This window comes from Podarcis tiliguerta (assembly GCF_965153285.1).
Source record: "Podarcis tiliguerta genome assembly, chromosome: 10".
NCBI lineage: Eukaryota > Metazoa > Chordata > Lepidosauria > Squamata > Lacertidae > Podarcis > Podarcis tiliguerta.
The window spans coordinates 39864571-39881354 of record NC_139543.1 but is presented as its reverse complement, the minus strand read 5'-3'; the positions used below and the strand labels follow the sequence as shown (position 1 = coordinate 39881354).

Below are 16784 nucleotides of genomic sequence, written 5' to 3'. Positions count from 1 at the left end.
ATGTTTGCTCTCCATGGCGAGAGAGAGGACGTTCTCTGTGGTGGCATGAGGGCACTATGAAAGATTGTTCCACACTCAGGGAGCAGTCAAGCAGACAGCAGAGCAGCGTGGTGTTAATGTCGCCTTTAACAGAGAACGAGAGCAGAGAAGGAGGTGAAGGCTCAAACCGGTGTAAGGATTGACTAGATCGTTAGACATCTGGGGATGGAAACGGACATTTCTGAAATTAAACTGCTCTAAACCAGTTGCTATAAATATTTGGGGGGGGGGGTTGTGAGCTGAGATGAACAGCCTCTATTATCAAGGGACGTTTTGTGAAGACATATGAAGCCCAGTAATAAATAGCTGTTGAAAAAGAAATGCAGGATAAAAATATGGGGGAAAGGAAGAAATAGAAACCTTGTTGAAAGGAGAGGGAGAGGGAGAGGCAGTCTGCCCTCTTCCACTAAACTAGGAAGACCCACCTGGTAAGGTCCAACTGGCACTTGGCCGTCCCCTCCTCATATAATTGCATCAGTCACCAGTTGCCCTAATTCTGTGCAAGGATAAGATGAGACAATCATGCCCTATCCATTTCCCTCTCCAATCGGCCTCATAAACTGGCACCTCTGGCCCTAACTGTTGCCCTACGAAAAATTTCATCGCATGCCACTGCAGAGAAGGCACTGGTGGGCATACTGACACCAGCCTGGATATATCCATAATGAAGAAATTCTATTTAAAATGAGTATTTTCTTGAATTTATCAATAGCTAAGCCATCTGCATAATTGATTTGAAATGCTCCCTTTCCTTCCAAACACTGTAACTCCCTACCTTATTCTCACTTCGCCTCCAGATTTATTATCTGCAATTTTAACATGCTGTTTACCTTCATTTCCTGATGCTAAATAAATATGTTAATTAAAAAATTCAAATCCCTGATGCACACCCTGGAAACACTACAATTTATAATTAACTTATTTATTTCCAAATTTGTAAATCGAACACTCATACCAGTCTCTGTGAATTTAGATCAACAGATTTTCAACACTGCCAAAAACTGTTTACATTCTTTCATTAGTTTTAAATCCATGTAGTAATCTTCATATCCAAGCTCATTTGAGTTACCTTTTTCCATGAAGACTGCACTTGGTAGGTTATCAAAATAACGTAATGAACTCCAGACATCTATATCAGACAAAATACCTGCAGACGCTTAATCTTTTTAAAATTAAGCTGCTTCATCAGTTATGCAAATCTCTTACATTTTGCATCAGCAAACCAATGGGCCATAACAAGTCTGTGGACTCTAATAAAATGGTAGGTAATTAGAGACATTCACAGAAATTGCAGCACAGCTGTTTATCTAAAGTATTTGAGACTCTTCAACTTTTTTGATGCTTATATTTTTATACCCTTGTATTTGAAGAGTCAAATAGTTTTCAGCCACTCGGTTTATAACATTGTAGAGCTTCTTCTTTTACAGTAAGCTAAAAATATTATATTGTCTAAACTGTTATTTCAAAAGTTCACTCAGAGTTAGTGATGAACCCTTGTATTCTGACAGAGTTCAACAGTGTTCTCCCTTTTCCCACGCAAAGTATCTTTAAACATATGGGTATTTGGATTCATTGTTTTTAAAATAATTTCTATAGAATGTCTCCCTAAACTCTTCCCTGTGTGCTAGACTGTGCAGTTATTAACTTACCTCCTTGTGTTCTGATGATACTTTTACAAGGGTCCTTTGGGAAAGCAAATCCAGAGCTTCTCACTTCCTTAATAAGACCTGGGCTTAAGGAAAGAGGTCCTTGTCAGTAAGACATAGAAATCCTTCAGATAATCAGACAACCTAGTGGTTTGGCCAGAGTTTTAACCTGACTGGGTTGGGGGGAAACTGCCTGCAGATAATTATCTACAGCCTGTAGATAATGTTCCCTCCTGATCACTCAGTGGGTGCAATACTTCAGCTTCACCAAGTCTAGCTGGGGCATTATTAGATGTGGTATCTGTCCTACTCCACTCCAAGAGAGAGAGAGAGAGAGAGAGAGAGAGAAAGAAAGAAAGAAAGAAAGAAAGAAAGAAAGAAAGAAAGAAAGAAGTCTCTCCCACCTCCCACAGCAAGTCAGCAGGACTTAGGACAAGGGTCTGCAACCCGCGGCTCCGGAGCTGCATGTGGCTCTTTTACACCTTTGCCGCGGCTCCGGGGCGGATACTAGCGAGGGGAGGAGGCGCATTGTGCGCCCCGACACTCCCCACTGTGGCGGGCGCTGTACTGGCTGTGATGTTGCATGGGGGCAGTGCGTGCGTTAGTCACACACCCTCCCGACGTCACCTTCCCACCTGCCCGCTACATTGTAAGGGGCATGTACGCTGGTCACTGCGTTGAAAGGGGACATGTACGCTGGTCACTGTTTTGAAGGGGGGTGAAGAACACACACACACAAAAAGGTAACTTGTTAATTTAACGTTTATTTCTATGAGGAGGAGTAATTCTGAGGGGTCAAACAAAGAAATAATAAAAAAGTGACAAAAGGTACTTTTATAATGACGAGTTTAGCGGCTCCTAGTTTTTTTTTCCTTTAGAAACGGGTCCAAGTGGCTCTTTTTGTCTTAAAGGTTGCAGACCCCTGACTTAGGAAATAGTGGTAGCTCCACTCAGGGCTTTTTTTCAGCCAGAATTTGCCGGAACTCAGTTCCAGCACCTCTTGGGTTGGCGCCATTTGCTACTATAAGAGAACAAGGGAGACATTCATGATTAGTTCTGGCACCTCTTTTTCTAGAAAAAATAGCACTAGCTCCACCACAGAATCTCCTACACACACACACACACACAAAACGATCGTTCTGCCAAAGTTTCAGAAAATTACTTCAGTCACAGCTGTTGACTATTATGCTTCACAAAACAATGGAAATCCCTAAACTCTCAAAATTTTAAAACACTGAATCAAAAACAGTAACAGGAAACCACTTTGTAAGCCAGCCTTAGAATCTGAAAAATCATTAGGTATAATTAAGGCAGGCTTCATGGACTTCCAGCTTAGTGACCTTCATGAAATTCCCTGATATGACAGACCATTCTTATTCCTCTTTTGTAGCATATATTATAGATGGATAAGGCTTAGTTGTCTACGCAACGCATCACATACTCTGGCCTTTGATTAATTTACCACAAGCATTTGAAACCCAGGCATTTTCTTGCAACAGCTTTATGAAATAAAGCTTAACAGCAACAAAAATAAGTAGTTTTTGGCCTGCTATGTCATCTGTTATAATTAATATTCATTGTAGTAGATTCCTCTGTTGGATAAACATTGTAACATATCACAAGATTTGCAGTTCATCTGTTTTCATAGTCAAATAAGAACAGGAACAGCAAGTGCCTTGACACAGAACCACAAGCATTTTGCTGACATACAAACAAGAAATATTCATGGAAAGCTGACTTTTTCCGCACAGTTATTCTGATGAATCTGTGTTTATGATGGATCCATTTCCTGCTCCTAGACACTTTTCCAGATGTATCCTACATGCTAACCCATCTGTGGCTTTATCCTGGATTAATCAGATATTTTACTCTCTCCTCGTTGTTTTGGCCTTCTGAATATAGAGCTGCAGCAAGCATTTTTTTCAAAGTTGTCTGGAACATATAGATATGTGGTTGCCAAACTTTTGAGGCTGAGGGGTACATTTGGAATTTTGAGAGACTGTCATTGACACCGGTCACAAAATGGCTGCCACATGGGTCGTGTCTTGGCACAAAATGGCTTCCCACAGAATTGGGAATACTGTTATTCTTTATAACAAAGCATGAATTGATTTGTTGACCTAATTGGTCAACATCGTTCAAATCCGCATTCAGTCATAAAGTTCACTGGGAGATTTAAGATCAATCACTGTCTCTCAGCCTTACCTACTTCACAGAATTGTTGTGAGGATATAATGGAGTAGGGTAGAACAATGTATGCTGCCTTGAGCTGTGTGGAGATTATCATTATTATAATAAAATTTTAAAATTTACACCCTTTTGGGCAAGAAAAAACGACAAGACAAGCCTCAAGGAAAGAGGAAATGCAGCCCATTTGCTGCTGCCTCCCACGCTGTAAATCAAAATGCAAGAAACAGCAAGAAGGCAGCCATTTCTCTGCTAGTCATCAAAATGGCCTCCAGAGCTAGGAGGAAGCTAAAAGAAGAAGGAAGACAAACCACAAGTACAAAACCATCCCTGACATCGGTCACATTCAGCAACAAGTGTAGACACAACTCTAACTAATTGAGTAATTGAGAATGGTAAATTACTGTCCCATCCCTCTTAATTGGAGAGGGGCATAAGTTTGTAGCCAGTGTTCTTATCCTTTTCCACCACACTCCCAATTCTGCCTTTCTCTTTTTCCTTTTACCTCATCATAGTTATGATGGCCTAGCTCTTGAATCAGTTTGAATTATGTCACTACAACATAGGGCAAAGCACAAAGAAGTCCATATCTGGGGACCATATAGGAAAGGGAAATCTGAAGGCTGTGCATAATAGTTTGGACCACTGTCCTAAATTCTTTCCCCCCACAGTAGCCTGGCAGAAACAGTCCAGACGAAAATCCTAAGGCAGCACAGAAACCATTTTTGGCATTTCCCATGAGGTCAAATTTCAATTGTTTTTACAAAATTCAGCAACAAGAACTTGTGAACTAGAAAACCAGTGAGGTTGTAGGTGTGTCTCTTTGACGGTACATTCTAGTGCACTATACTTGGAAACAGGTTCCATTAAGCTCAATTGGACTTACTCCTAGGTGTAGAAATGCGGCCTTAACTATATTTATGGTGAATTTATTGTATACAGTCATACCTCATTTTGCGGCCGGGATCCATTCGGAGTCCCGGCCACTAGCCAAAAAGGACACAGGGCAAAGCGCCGCGCTTGTGCGCGGCACGATTTGCACTTCTGCACATGCACGAGAAGCATACTTGGAAGTAACCCGTTCCAGTACTTCTGGGTTTGCCGCAGACGTTCGCCGGAATGGGCGCTAGACAAGGCGGACGTTTGCGGAGGTATTACTGTATTTCTTGATCTTGGTTTTTGTTGGTAACTTGCTTATTATTATTTTTGTGTAGTAATGTGGGATTTAAAGACCAGACACTGAACATGTGACACTAGTCCAGGGGAATCACTGAAGCCACTTATTCACTTGGCTTAACTCTGGGATTGAGAAGTACTGTAAAAAAAACTACGTCACAGAGCTGTGGAGTCTCAGGACCACCATTTCTCAGTGGCCCCTGCAGTACTCACCTGTGACCTAGAGAAGAGGGTTGGTTTACTCACAAGGAGAAAGGACTAGAAACTGGGACCAGGCATGTAATTGCTGGTGAAGCACCCGGGGGGGGCCCTCAAAGGGGGAGTGGAAGATCCTTAGTAGTAATTTAGAATCAAATAAATAATGTAACTTTATGTTAATTTACATTTACTTGTGTGATACAAAGTGAATAGGGGTTTTCAGATTAGAGTTTTGTTGATTATTGATCATAATTACTAAAAAGAAAATACAAATGTGAGCAAAATATGCATGGTAAACGGTTATTGCCATCAAAGAAACATTTCACATCCCAAATCCTAGCACTGTCTTTTTCATATAACCACAGTTTGTGCACAAAGGCAAAATAAATATTTCAATCAATATTAAAGAGTATTGCTGTTTTTTAAAAAATATTTGTGTGTTAAAGCCTGTGCAAGATCTATGCTGGAGTGGACGACAGTTGCATAGCTTGTTCTTCACAGCCAGCTGGCATACTATTCAGGGGTAATTGATGCATTAAATTGTAAAAATTACGCTTTTCTGTTGTTTTGGACAAACTATGAAAACAAGGAATTTGAGGGGCCAAATTTTCCTTGGCAAAGCTTCAGTCCTCATACTCCAATCCAGGTGAGGCTCCTAAAATGTGTTTTCATTTTATTGAGAGGGAAAGGTTGAGGGGAAACATTAGGAAAAAAACATCTCCCTGTATGTTCTGCTTGACAAAATTATATTGAATGTGATTGAATTGTACTAGCACAAAAGCAGAGCTCAGTTTTAAAAATCAAGTCAACCAGTGTGTCTTGGTATTCTTAAAATGTGAGGAATGTCTAAAATAGTACTAGGATAGCTCTCTCTCTCTCTCTCTCTCTCACACACACACACACACACACACACACTCACACACACACACACCACTCACACCCTCCTTTACATTACCCTGAGGATCAAATTAGACAGTAATGTGTCTAATATGCAAAGGATTTTTAAAATGCTAATTGTATCGGGGGGGGGGGGACAGATAATTACTGGAATCAGAAAAGCCACAAAGAACATTTAAGCTTTTCCTCCTACGTTGTGGTAACTGAGGAAAAACCCTCTTCTGAACCTGCTGCAAACAAGGGATTTTCTCTCAATGCAACTACCTTCAGAGAAGGGATTTTCCGCAAGAAAAAGGGGAAGAGAGAGTTAACTTCCCTCTTAATGCTTGCTCTGATCCTATTAATTACCAGTCCGCTCCCCCTTCCCAAAGCATTTTGCATTGTTTAAAACCTGCATGTGAAATGCAAAGACACATTTAATGTCACATCTAGTTGGACCCTGAGGTCATTGTAGAAAGGGCAGGAACACATGAAATATTAAGTCTATACAACAATTTTCTATTATTATTAAATAATTGTTTTGAAACAACCAAATATATAACCTTCTTGCTTCTTGATTAACTGCATATCTTTGAGATGTGCTGCTCTTACGGCACACTCCTGAGAGATCTTGACTATTAACGGCCTGCAACTATATTCAGCTAGGGCCACCCTTCACAAATGTGGTGCCCTCCACTTGTTTTGAACTGAAACTTCCATCATCTTTGACCACTGACTCTCCTGCTTGGAGCTGATAGACACTGGAGACCAACAACATCCAGAGGCAGCCATGTTGGGGAAGGCTGATCTAGGAAGTGCAGCAGCCAAGCAATTGGTCCATATCCTGACACACCTGGAAATTACTGGGTCAGGTCTCGCTTGGACTTATTTTGCAGGGTCACCTCCAGTTCTTCCATTTGAAAGTGGGAACTTGAGCTTCTAGAATAGAGAAATCAAAGGAAATGGATTTGTTACTAAACACTTCACTCCCATTTAATTATAGACCTGAACTGGGTTTTTTAAAAATAAAAATAAACAAAGAAATACTTGTTAATGAGTGGCATTAAAATGCTGTTAATAAATAAGGATAATTAAACCCTTCAAAACTATCTAGCACACCCTCATTTTCGATCATCCAAAAATTTCTGGAATGCCTATTTTTAGAGACCACGAGTGTTTCCTGCCTGATCTTTGACCTTGAACTATGCAGTAGGATTATCAAGCCACTGCTACCAGTTACTGAACTCTGCCTCCCAAAATGCAAATTGGATGAAAGCAAGGCTGATTGTCAGCTATTTCTCTCATCCCATGGCCAGAGGCATAAAGATCAAAAGTAAAGAAGAAAAAGGAGCAGGGTCACAAGCTGTTGCATCAGCCAGTGACCTCCCCTTCAAACAGCATATACTGATCACTAAAGTGGATTATTTCACTCTCAACACCCTTAACGACACTGAACAGTGAAACCACCAGCAAAAGGTTTGAAAGAGTAAAGTGGATTAACTTGAACCAGACAGTTAAATCTAAAATACGTGTGATCATATTTACATTCCATGGTAGTGTTTCAGTGTCCATCTTCACAGAGCGGTACTTCACAGCCATTTGTGATCACTCCATTTGTCTGTTTGCGTATTTGCTCATTTAAAATTTTCTCTTCGTTTTTCACACAAAAGCCCCTTATTTAATTCTGCTCCCTTATCACCTCCCTCCCTCAATCTGCCCTCTCCTATCCTACCCCTCTTCACACGATATTCCTCCTGCCACAAATAACTGAAGGAGGAAAATAAGACAGGCTTTCAGAAAAGTTCAAATCCATGTGTTATATCCCACACCTTGGGTTTTTGTTTTTGTTTAGGTATGATATAGTATTCTCAAACTCACAAGCTAGAGCAACAATGGTCAGCCTTTGTGGGGTACATGTGATACAAAGAGGAAATACAAAATACTAGACACTACTCCTCTACTCTGTGCCTCAGAACTACAGACCACTCCAAAAGTGTGGGAATGGTTTCTTCTTTACTGATCCAGAGAGCAGGTGGCAGCACAATATGGGAGACTCTACGAAGGAGAACTAGAATGGCTATAGCATAGCCAGGTAGCGGCAGACCTTGGGGCCTCTAATTTCAGTGGTACCCTCTGTGACACCTAAATTTGGTGCTCCCCTGCCTCTCGCCTTCTATTCTACACCATAGTTGTGACACCCCCAAGGCTTGTGCTAAATCTGCCCGTGAGCCAGGTTCAGAGAAGTGCCACAGTCTCTAATTGCCACCAGCTGCTGCTGAGGGCCTGGGTCCTGCTCTTTAAAAATCAGAAGACACTTCCACATAACATAATAAAAAGGACCACAGTCCTAATGCACACATTTGCAAAGCAGAAAAATCACTTCCACCAGCAAACCTCTAACCCAATCTTCCCCTACACACACAAAGCCTCTCCTTCTGCAAGAGGGGAGCTGTTGTGGGCAGGGCGTGATTTCTGCCTCATGCAGGAGGCGCTACGCCCCCTGTCCCCACTCACCTGGCTGGCACACCACGCCCACAGGTAAGCGCCCAATCGGGTGGCTTGGAGGGGCGTGGTTTGCTGTTTAACTTACTGGTACGCCAGCCATTCCGCCTCATTTTTTGCCTTCCCATCGTGAGTCGGGACGGGACTCCCACACACACACAATATTATTTTACAGTGGTACCTCAGGTTACATACGCTTCAGGTTACAGAGTCCGCTAACCCAGAAATACTGTTTACTGTTGTTAGCCGCTCTGAGCCCGGCTTCGGCTGGGGACCATGCGATATAAATAAAATTTCTTATTATTACTATTATAAAATAGTACCTCGGGCTAAGAAATTTGCTTCAGGATGAGAACAGAAATCGTGCTCCGGCGGTGGGGTGGCAGCAGGAGGCCCCATTAGCTAAAGTAGTGCTTCAGGTTAAGAACAGTTTCAGGTTAAGAATGGACCTCCGGAACAAATTAAGTACTTAACCTGAGGTACCACTGTATGTTAATAGTAGTATTAATAGTAGCAAATTTATTACCTGCTCTTCACCAGCAGGTCCTAGGCCATGCTACAACATTTAATTGGGCCTGGAAATTAACCATTAGCCAATGCAGCTGCTTTATAACAGGGGTTATATGAGTTATAAGGCAACTGGCTAATGCATTTTGGACCTGTTGGAGTTTCCAAGTCATCTTGAAGGGAAGCCCTCATGGAGAGCTATTTGCAATAATCCAATCCGGAAGTTACCAGCACATGAAGTGCCATGACCAAGTCATATTTGTCCAAAAGAAGCTGTTGCTGGCAAATCAGCCATAGCTAGAAATAGGCAGAGAGAGAGAGAGAGAGAGAGAGAGAGAGAGAGAGAGAGAGAGAGAGAGAGAATTTAACAATGTAAGACTGAGATAGGGAAAAAAATCTAATCAGTAATTGATCTGAAATAATAGGCCATGTAATATTGTTTTATATAACATCAACATCCCGAGAGTGAAATATAACGATGTACCCAAGAAGCAACTTTTCACTTTCTTCCCACTCAGAGTTTACATTACGGTGTACCCATTAAACATTTACCTGAGGATAGATTTTTTTTATTAAAAAAAATAAATTGTAGCACCTTTAATTAAAATCTGCTGTATACATTTAAACTCAAGGGATCACTTCGTGTTTACCCACCAAAACTAGCAGATTTCTTTATCATCTGCAGACTTGTGTCTTCTCTTACAGCTCATTCATTTAAATGATTTGGGTTTATGAACGGTTAGCTTCCATTAAGGCAGATATAGAAGCAGTTATTCATGGGGAGGGCCAGTTCAGAAAGAACATTCACTTTGTTCCCCCAGATCCAATAAAGAGCTCCAGCAATCCCAGTGCAATATGCTGCCTACAGATATTAGAAAAGGAGAAAGAAGTATTTTTGTTTTGGTCGGAAAGCAAGTTTTTGAAGAAAAGGAAATCAGTTTCAAAATTAATATCATTCTACTGTGGTAGGCTAAGATATTAAGACTGATGTGTGAAAAATCTACATCCATCATTGGCCCAGCTGAAACTGCGGTATTGTTTTTCGCTTGGGGAATGGGACTGAACACTGAACATAAATGCACCCAGCAGCATGCAAGTGATGTTGTATGAGAGCTGAGTGGTGGTTGATGCATGATTCACACAACCTGCATGATACATCTTTTGTTGGGGGGGGGGTCAAGGAAGAATTGCTTAATTTTCTAATATTGCACAAGGAAACATAATCAGCATGCTAGTTTTCAAGGCCTGGTCCGCAGCCTCCAGCACAGAAAGCATTATACTACAAAGAGCCGAAGGATAGAAACTGGAACTTAAAAGACTTTTGTTTCACTGGGATTATCTAAAAGGCGTTAGGCCATAATCCTTGACACAAACCCAGAGTATGCAGAGCTTAGACCTATTGCCCTCCTATCTTCACCCTTGCCACATGGATTTTTCATTTGTGATAGATCGTGGGGCTTTCTTCTTCTTCTTTTAGATAAGTCCTGATGTGCTGACCTATACTTCCATTACCTCCAAGATTATTGTGATGTCCTTGATGACAACTTGGAAGCCTTAGCTAGTCAAAATGCAGCAATGGGCAAATCTTAGTCCCTCCTGCTGGACTCACATTCCCTTTAGCCTCAGAAGTATGGCCAATCATTGAGGATTATGGGATTTGTAGTGCAGCAACACCTGGAGGCTCTCAGGTTAGCTTCTTTTGAGCTAAAGCCTTTTGTGGCCTTGGACTCTCCCACCTTGAGAACCTTTTCCAAAGCAGCCCACTCACCATTTGAAGTCAGGGGTCTGCCCAGTCTGTCCATGTCACAGATCCAGACAGGAGCATCAAAATAACATGGCCAGGCTATTTTGGTCCTTGCTACTGGAGGGATTAGGAAAGATTGCCTTTTGATACTGTTTTGGAAAGACTGTAAGGCTTTTCCTTTTCAGTAGAGCTTTCAAGGAGTGTTGAATTCTTTTGGTGGTCTTGTTTTTATTTGATTTTACTGTTCTTAGAAGTTACTTCAGAAAAGGATCAATGTTATGTGCTTTTAAAACAAAGTACAAAAAAGCAAAGTCAGGGCAAGCAAGCATAGAGTCTGGCTTTTGTTTTCCTTCAGATCCAGCTCAGGTACAGCTAGGATTTAGAGTCCATGAACACTGGATGGTACTCAACTAAATAAATGTGTGAACAGAACAACTACCACTTGCACAATGGGACTTCCCCTGCTCTCCTCCCTCAACACAAGCTTTCTGCTCTCCCCAAATCCGCTCCTGGACAATTTTAGGGGGCACAAAGTGGGAAGGGGGAAGTCTTATTGAGCAAGCATAAGTCATTCCACGCCTGCAAAGCGCCACTTAACACAAAGTTGAATGCAACCCACTATACTGGAAAGGGTTTACAATATTTGCCCCCCCCCCAATAATGTCTAAATCTTTACGGTTTAAAATACATATTGTTCATAAGAAAGTCTAATTTCATTATTGAAATTAGACAGGATAGTAGAGAAACATGTGAATGTTGAATGGAATGGCCATGAAAGAATTATTAAAATTCAAATAACTATCTGTGTTTTAGAAGAAGAAGAGGAAGAGTTTGGATTTGATATCCCGCCTTTCATTCACTTTAAGGAGTCTCAAAGCGGCTAACATTCTCCTTTCCCTTCCTCCCCCGCAACAAACACTCTGTGAGGTGAGTGGGGCTGAGAGACTTCAAAGAAGTGTGACTGGCCCAAGGTCACCCAGCAGCTGCATGTGGAGGAGCAAAGACACGAACCTGGTTCCCCAGATTACGAGACTACCGCTCTTAACCACTACACCACACTGCCTCTCTTTTAGAGTTTTTGTTGTCCCCACAGGCACTTTTATCACCACTGTGTAAAAATTGGGATGAATATATGTATTTAGAGATATTTAGAAAGCTGTTTAAAAATAATAATTTTAAAATATACATTTTTCAACCTTGGGCCTCAAGCTATGGCCGTGCAAAACTAGCGACCAAGAATATAGTCCAAAGGCACATGAGGCTGCCATTTTGCTCAACGTAATCAGGTCTGGGTCTGCTCACAGCCTAGATGGGTGACCATCCTGGGTCCCATGACAGAAGGAATGCAGGATAGAAATGCCAGAAAATAAATGAGAACAAAGTAGAAGGAACTGGGAATAGCAGAAAATGTAAAATTTCTCCCATGTGCAGCAACGGTGCTCACAAACACATATCAATAATTCCTTCCCACGACCAAAAAGTGCTCATTAATGCCTCTTATTAACTGAAGTAATGTGAAGCTTAAAACATAGGCTAGCTCTGCCCTCTTCTGGAGGCATATTGTGAGCAACAAAATTTCACAAAAATAAGAGCTATTCCAATTTTGGAAGAACTAGACATCATATTAGAATATTAATTTTAAAAAACAACACTCAAGGTATGGCCTTTATAAAATCAGGATAAAGTTATTCAAAGATACAAGGAGTGGCAAAGCATAAAAAGTTTCCATTCAATAAACTTGTATATATAAAGGCAACAGCTTCAAGAGGTAATATTCTAATACTCTATAGGTTGAACGTATTTCACTACACATTAGCAAGGCTGAAATCCTACACCAAAGTGTAAGCCTCACTGACTACAGTGGAGTTTATTTTTGAGTAGATGCATAAGACTGCGCTACAAAAATCTCTTAAGACAGTCTGTGGTTATGAGTCCCAGACAATTTGTCGTCATTGCTCCGGAGTACATTGCAACCACAGGCAATTCCAAAAGTGATGGCACCTCCACTTAGGCATCACACGTCCATGAGAATGTTTCTACATTTTGTAGCAGTCTTTAGGACAAGGGCAGGGAACCAACCAGAAATTATTGCCAGCCTATGCCTTGTATCCTCCTGTGGCAGATGTAGTGACAGCAAGTTGGTCTTGCTCATTCTTTCCTAATAACTCCCACAGGTAGTGATAGACATCTGTTCCGTCTGTGGGAAAAGTCTCAGATGCAGAACCCTGTCACTTAGTGAAGAACTGTCTAAAATGGGGGGAAAGAATTCCATGTGAGCCTTCCCTCTCTTGCGCTCAAGAGGCATCTATGCTGTCTATGGGCTTCTCCTGCCCCATCCATATGCCTAGTGTGCAAACATTCATGGCCTCACATGTGGCTCATTTACACATTTAACTGTTCAAAGAATCCAGCGACACATAGAGCTTTTGCCCTGGGATTCTCAGAGTGTCTCTCTGTGGCACAGAGAGTTATTGCTATTAGTAGTGGCACTGGTGCTGTTTACGTGATCTCCAGAGGTGAAGGAAAGAGCGAGTTCGACAAGAGTTGTTAGCACTCATTCAACAACCATTTGTTCCTCTGAAGATGCATCAACATATCCACTTGATCATGAATGAAAAGGCTCTCCTGGCATGATGGGTGAGCTGGGCGGCTTTGACCTATACACATCTGGATACTAGGTACAGAGCGCTAGGCTAGACTGAGAGATTGAGGCATGGGGGGGAGGTGGGGGTGTTGCCTTCCATACTTAACATGATTGCCAGCTAAACATTCATAACTATGCAAGCTGAATACAAGTAATTCAAAATCACAGTTAATTACAAAGCACCATATTATGTGTTATCGTTGTGAGAACAGTCACTGCCACAGCACCCCTCCGGACAACCTGTTTATTGACCGTTCATTCCAAGTTGCTGTAGGGTGTTGATAGGGCTTCCTGGTAATCACTCATTCGTCCCAAACCTCTCAGTACATTTCCCCTGTCAGTCTCCTAACCACACACACATACACAAAAAGTGGTGATTTTATAAGTGGATTTGTTGTGCAAAGGCAACAGAGCACTTTGATCCACTTTAATTGTGGAAATTTAGATTTTCAGTGTGCATAAGCAAAGCAGGACCAATGCTCATTTTCATGAAACACAGCAAGTTTCCCAAGTATGCAGAAATCACTCTCTGTTTTTTTGTGATCCTATTTCACTTCCAAACTTATATGCAATCAACCCCATTTATATGGAACTGTATGTAGTTCTTCCTTGATTCCAATCTTGCCTCCTGAAGCCCAAAATGAATGCCATCAAGTTCTGGAGTGGCCCTCGGGATACACAATTCCTGTTCTGTCAACTGTGGAGGTTCTTTAAAGGTAAAGGTAAAGGGACCCCTGACGGTTAGGTCCAATTGCAGACAACTCTGGGGTTGTGGCGTTCATCTCGCTTTACTGGCCGAGGGAGCCAGTGTACAGCTTCTGGGTCATGTGGCCAGCATGACTAAGCCGCTTCTGGCAAACCAGAGCAGCACACGGAAACACCATTTACCTTCCCGCCAGAGCGGTACCTATTTATCTACTTGCACTTTGGCGTGCTTTCAAACTACTAGGTGGGCAGGAGCAGGGACCGAACAATGGGCGCTCACCCTGTCGCAGGGATTTGAACCACCAACCTTCTGATCAGCAAGCCCTAGGCTCTGTGGTTTAACTCACAGCACCACCCATGTCCCATGGAAGTTCTTTAGGTAAAGGTAAAGCAGTTCGGAAGAACGTCAGAGTGCAAGTAGATAAATAGGTACCACTCTGGTGGGAAGGTAAATGGCGTTTCTGTGCGTTGCTCTGGTTCGCCAGAAGTGGCTTTGTCATGCTGGCCACATGACCCAGAAGCTGTCTGCAGACAAACGGCAAGGTATCCCTGACCTTAAAGTCCAGTCACGGACGACTCTGGGGTTGCGTGCTCATCTCGCTCTATAGGCCGAGGGAGCAGGCATTTGTCCGCAGACAGCTTCCGGGTCATGTGGCCAGCTTGACTAAGCCGCTTCTGGCGAACCAGAGCAGCGCACAAAAATACCATTTACTTTCCCGCCGGAGTGGTACCTATTTATCTACTTGCACTTTGATTCTTTAAGCGGGGTTAAATAGTGCCACCTAATGGCAGTTAACAGCAATACACACTTTGGTGCTATCTAATTGACTGTTAACATTTTAATTGCGAAAGTAGAACTTTTGGTAAATTTATCCAGTTAGAATACTAAATTTTGGAGTCACCCAAACACTTGCCTAGTTTGTAAGAGGAAAGTAATTTCCCCTCCCTTTCCCCTGACATAGCAGTCAAAAATAAAAAGGAAAAGGGCATCTAGCTATCACAATTAGGAGCAAGCACTTAGGTTAATTAAAACATCCTACTCTTTCCCAGTTACAATGTGTGACTGACATGATCATCTAAAATTTTAATTTTCTCTTAAAATAGAACAGCTAATAAGCCTCCCATAAACCTTTCAGACCAAAGAGCTTCAGCACACCAGGACACCCGGGCAGAATTGAAAAATGCAGGTAGGAGGATAGTATGCATCACGCAGGGCCCTGACTTGCTTTATTTATACATCACAATGTGAGATCAAAGTGATACGGTAGCGTGGGAGGGGTTACCATGCACTTGGATTCTGTGCAAATCTCTTGTTTCAGAGAATAATGAGTTGAAATGGGGAAATCTTATCCAGTCTCTGTTCTGTGTGTTTCTTGGCACCCTACTCCTTCTCTACATCCCTTAAACGGACTGGCCATTTTGCATTTGTATCAGGGGCTCAAACTAATACCCCTCACGTGCTGGAAGGAAGGCGGGGAAGAGCCCATCAGCCCCTTCCTGCCATACCCACTGGCTTTACAGCCCCACACATTTGGCAAGAATGAGAAAGGGCTGTGTGCATATCAATGTGCAATGAGCTCTTTCATTTAAATGGGGGGGGGGGTTCTTTACATTCAGTTCATCTGTTGATCTGTACCTAGGGTTGTCAATTGCCTGCTGTGGGGGTGCATGCTTTGAAAGTATGAAGGGAGTCAAGCTGAACCCACCTACCACCTACAAATTCATCCATCCCTATTTGCAAACCAGCTGGTTTCTGTATTCTGAAATGCACATTGCTGTTTTAAACCTGAACAATGTCTATGTACATTGGTAAAGGTAAAGGTACCCCTGCCCGTACAGGCCAGTCTTGACAGACTCTAGGGTTGTGCACCCATCTCACTCAAAGAGGCCGAGGGCCAGCGCTGTCCAGAGACACTTCCGGGTCACGTGGCCAGCGTGACATCGCTGCTCTGGCGAGCCAGAGCCGCACACGGAAACGCCGTTTACCTTCCCGCTAGTAAGCGGTCCCTATTTATCTACTTGCACCCAGGGGTGCTTTCGAACTGCTAGGTTGGCAGGCGCTGGGACCGAGCAACGGGAGCGCACCCCGCCGTGGGGATTCGAACCGCCAACCTTTCGATCGGCAAGCCCTAGGCGCTGAGGCTTTTACCCACAGCGCCACCCGCGTCCCTCTATGTACATTGGTTGTAAACCACTAATGGGAATAGGTTTCCTTCTCTTCCGAGACATGGAACCATCGACTCTTCCATTAGTACAGGAAGCTTCTAATGGTTCAGACTCTCTCTTTTTCCTAGTACGGCTTACTCCAACTGGCAGTGGCGCTCCAACCAGAAGCCTTTTCAGCTACTGATGGTGGCATGCTAAGCAGAAACTGTATCTGGGCTGTTATGCAGTACAATGCCAGTGTGAAGATTTAAAGCCAAATGTGTACTGCAAAAAGGAGAAGAGAATATCGTCATTCTTTTCCACATATTTCTTTCATAACCATGAAGTTTTGTGGCCTTTAGCTATTCTGCCACAGAAGCAGTACTACTGAAACAAGAGGCTGTTTCAGGAGCAG

General features: G+C 42.5%; 1 protein-coding gene across 1 annotated transcript in view; it reads right to left on the bottom strand.

The window, feature by feature from the left end:
* LOC310658752 (uncharacterized protein) overlaps positions 1-4270 on the bottom strand; it is a 72515-nt gene extending 68245 nt beyond the window's left edge. Inside the window, exons 1-2 of the mRNA XM_083401089.1 lie at positions 3891-4270; positions 1689-1766 (exon numbers count right to left, since the gene is read on the bottom strand). Of these exons, the coding sequence (XP_083257215.1) occupies positions 1689-1766; positions 3891-3972 (160 nt within the window). The 5' untranslated portion in view covers positions 3973-4270. The remainder of the gene's footprint in view (positions 1-1688; positions 1767-3890) is intronic.
* Between the last annotated feature and the right edge of the window lie 12514 nt (positions 4271-16784).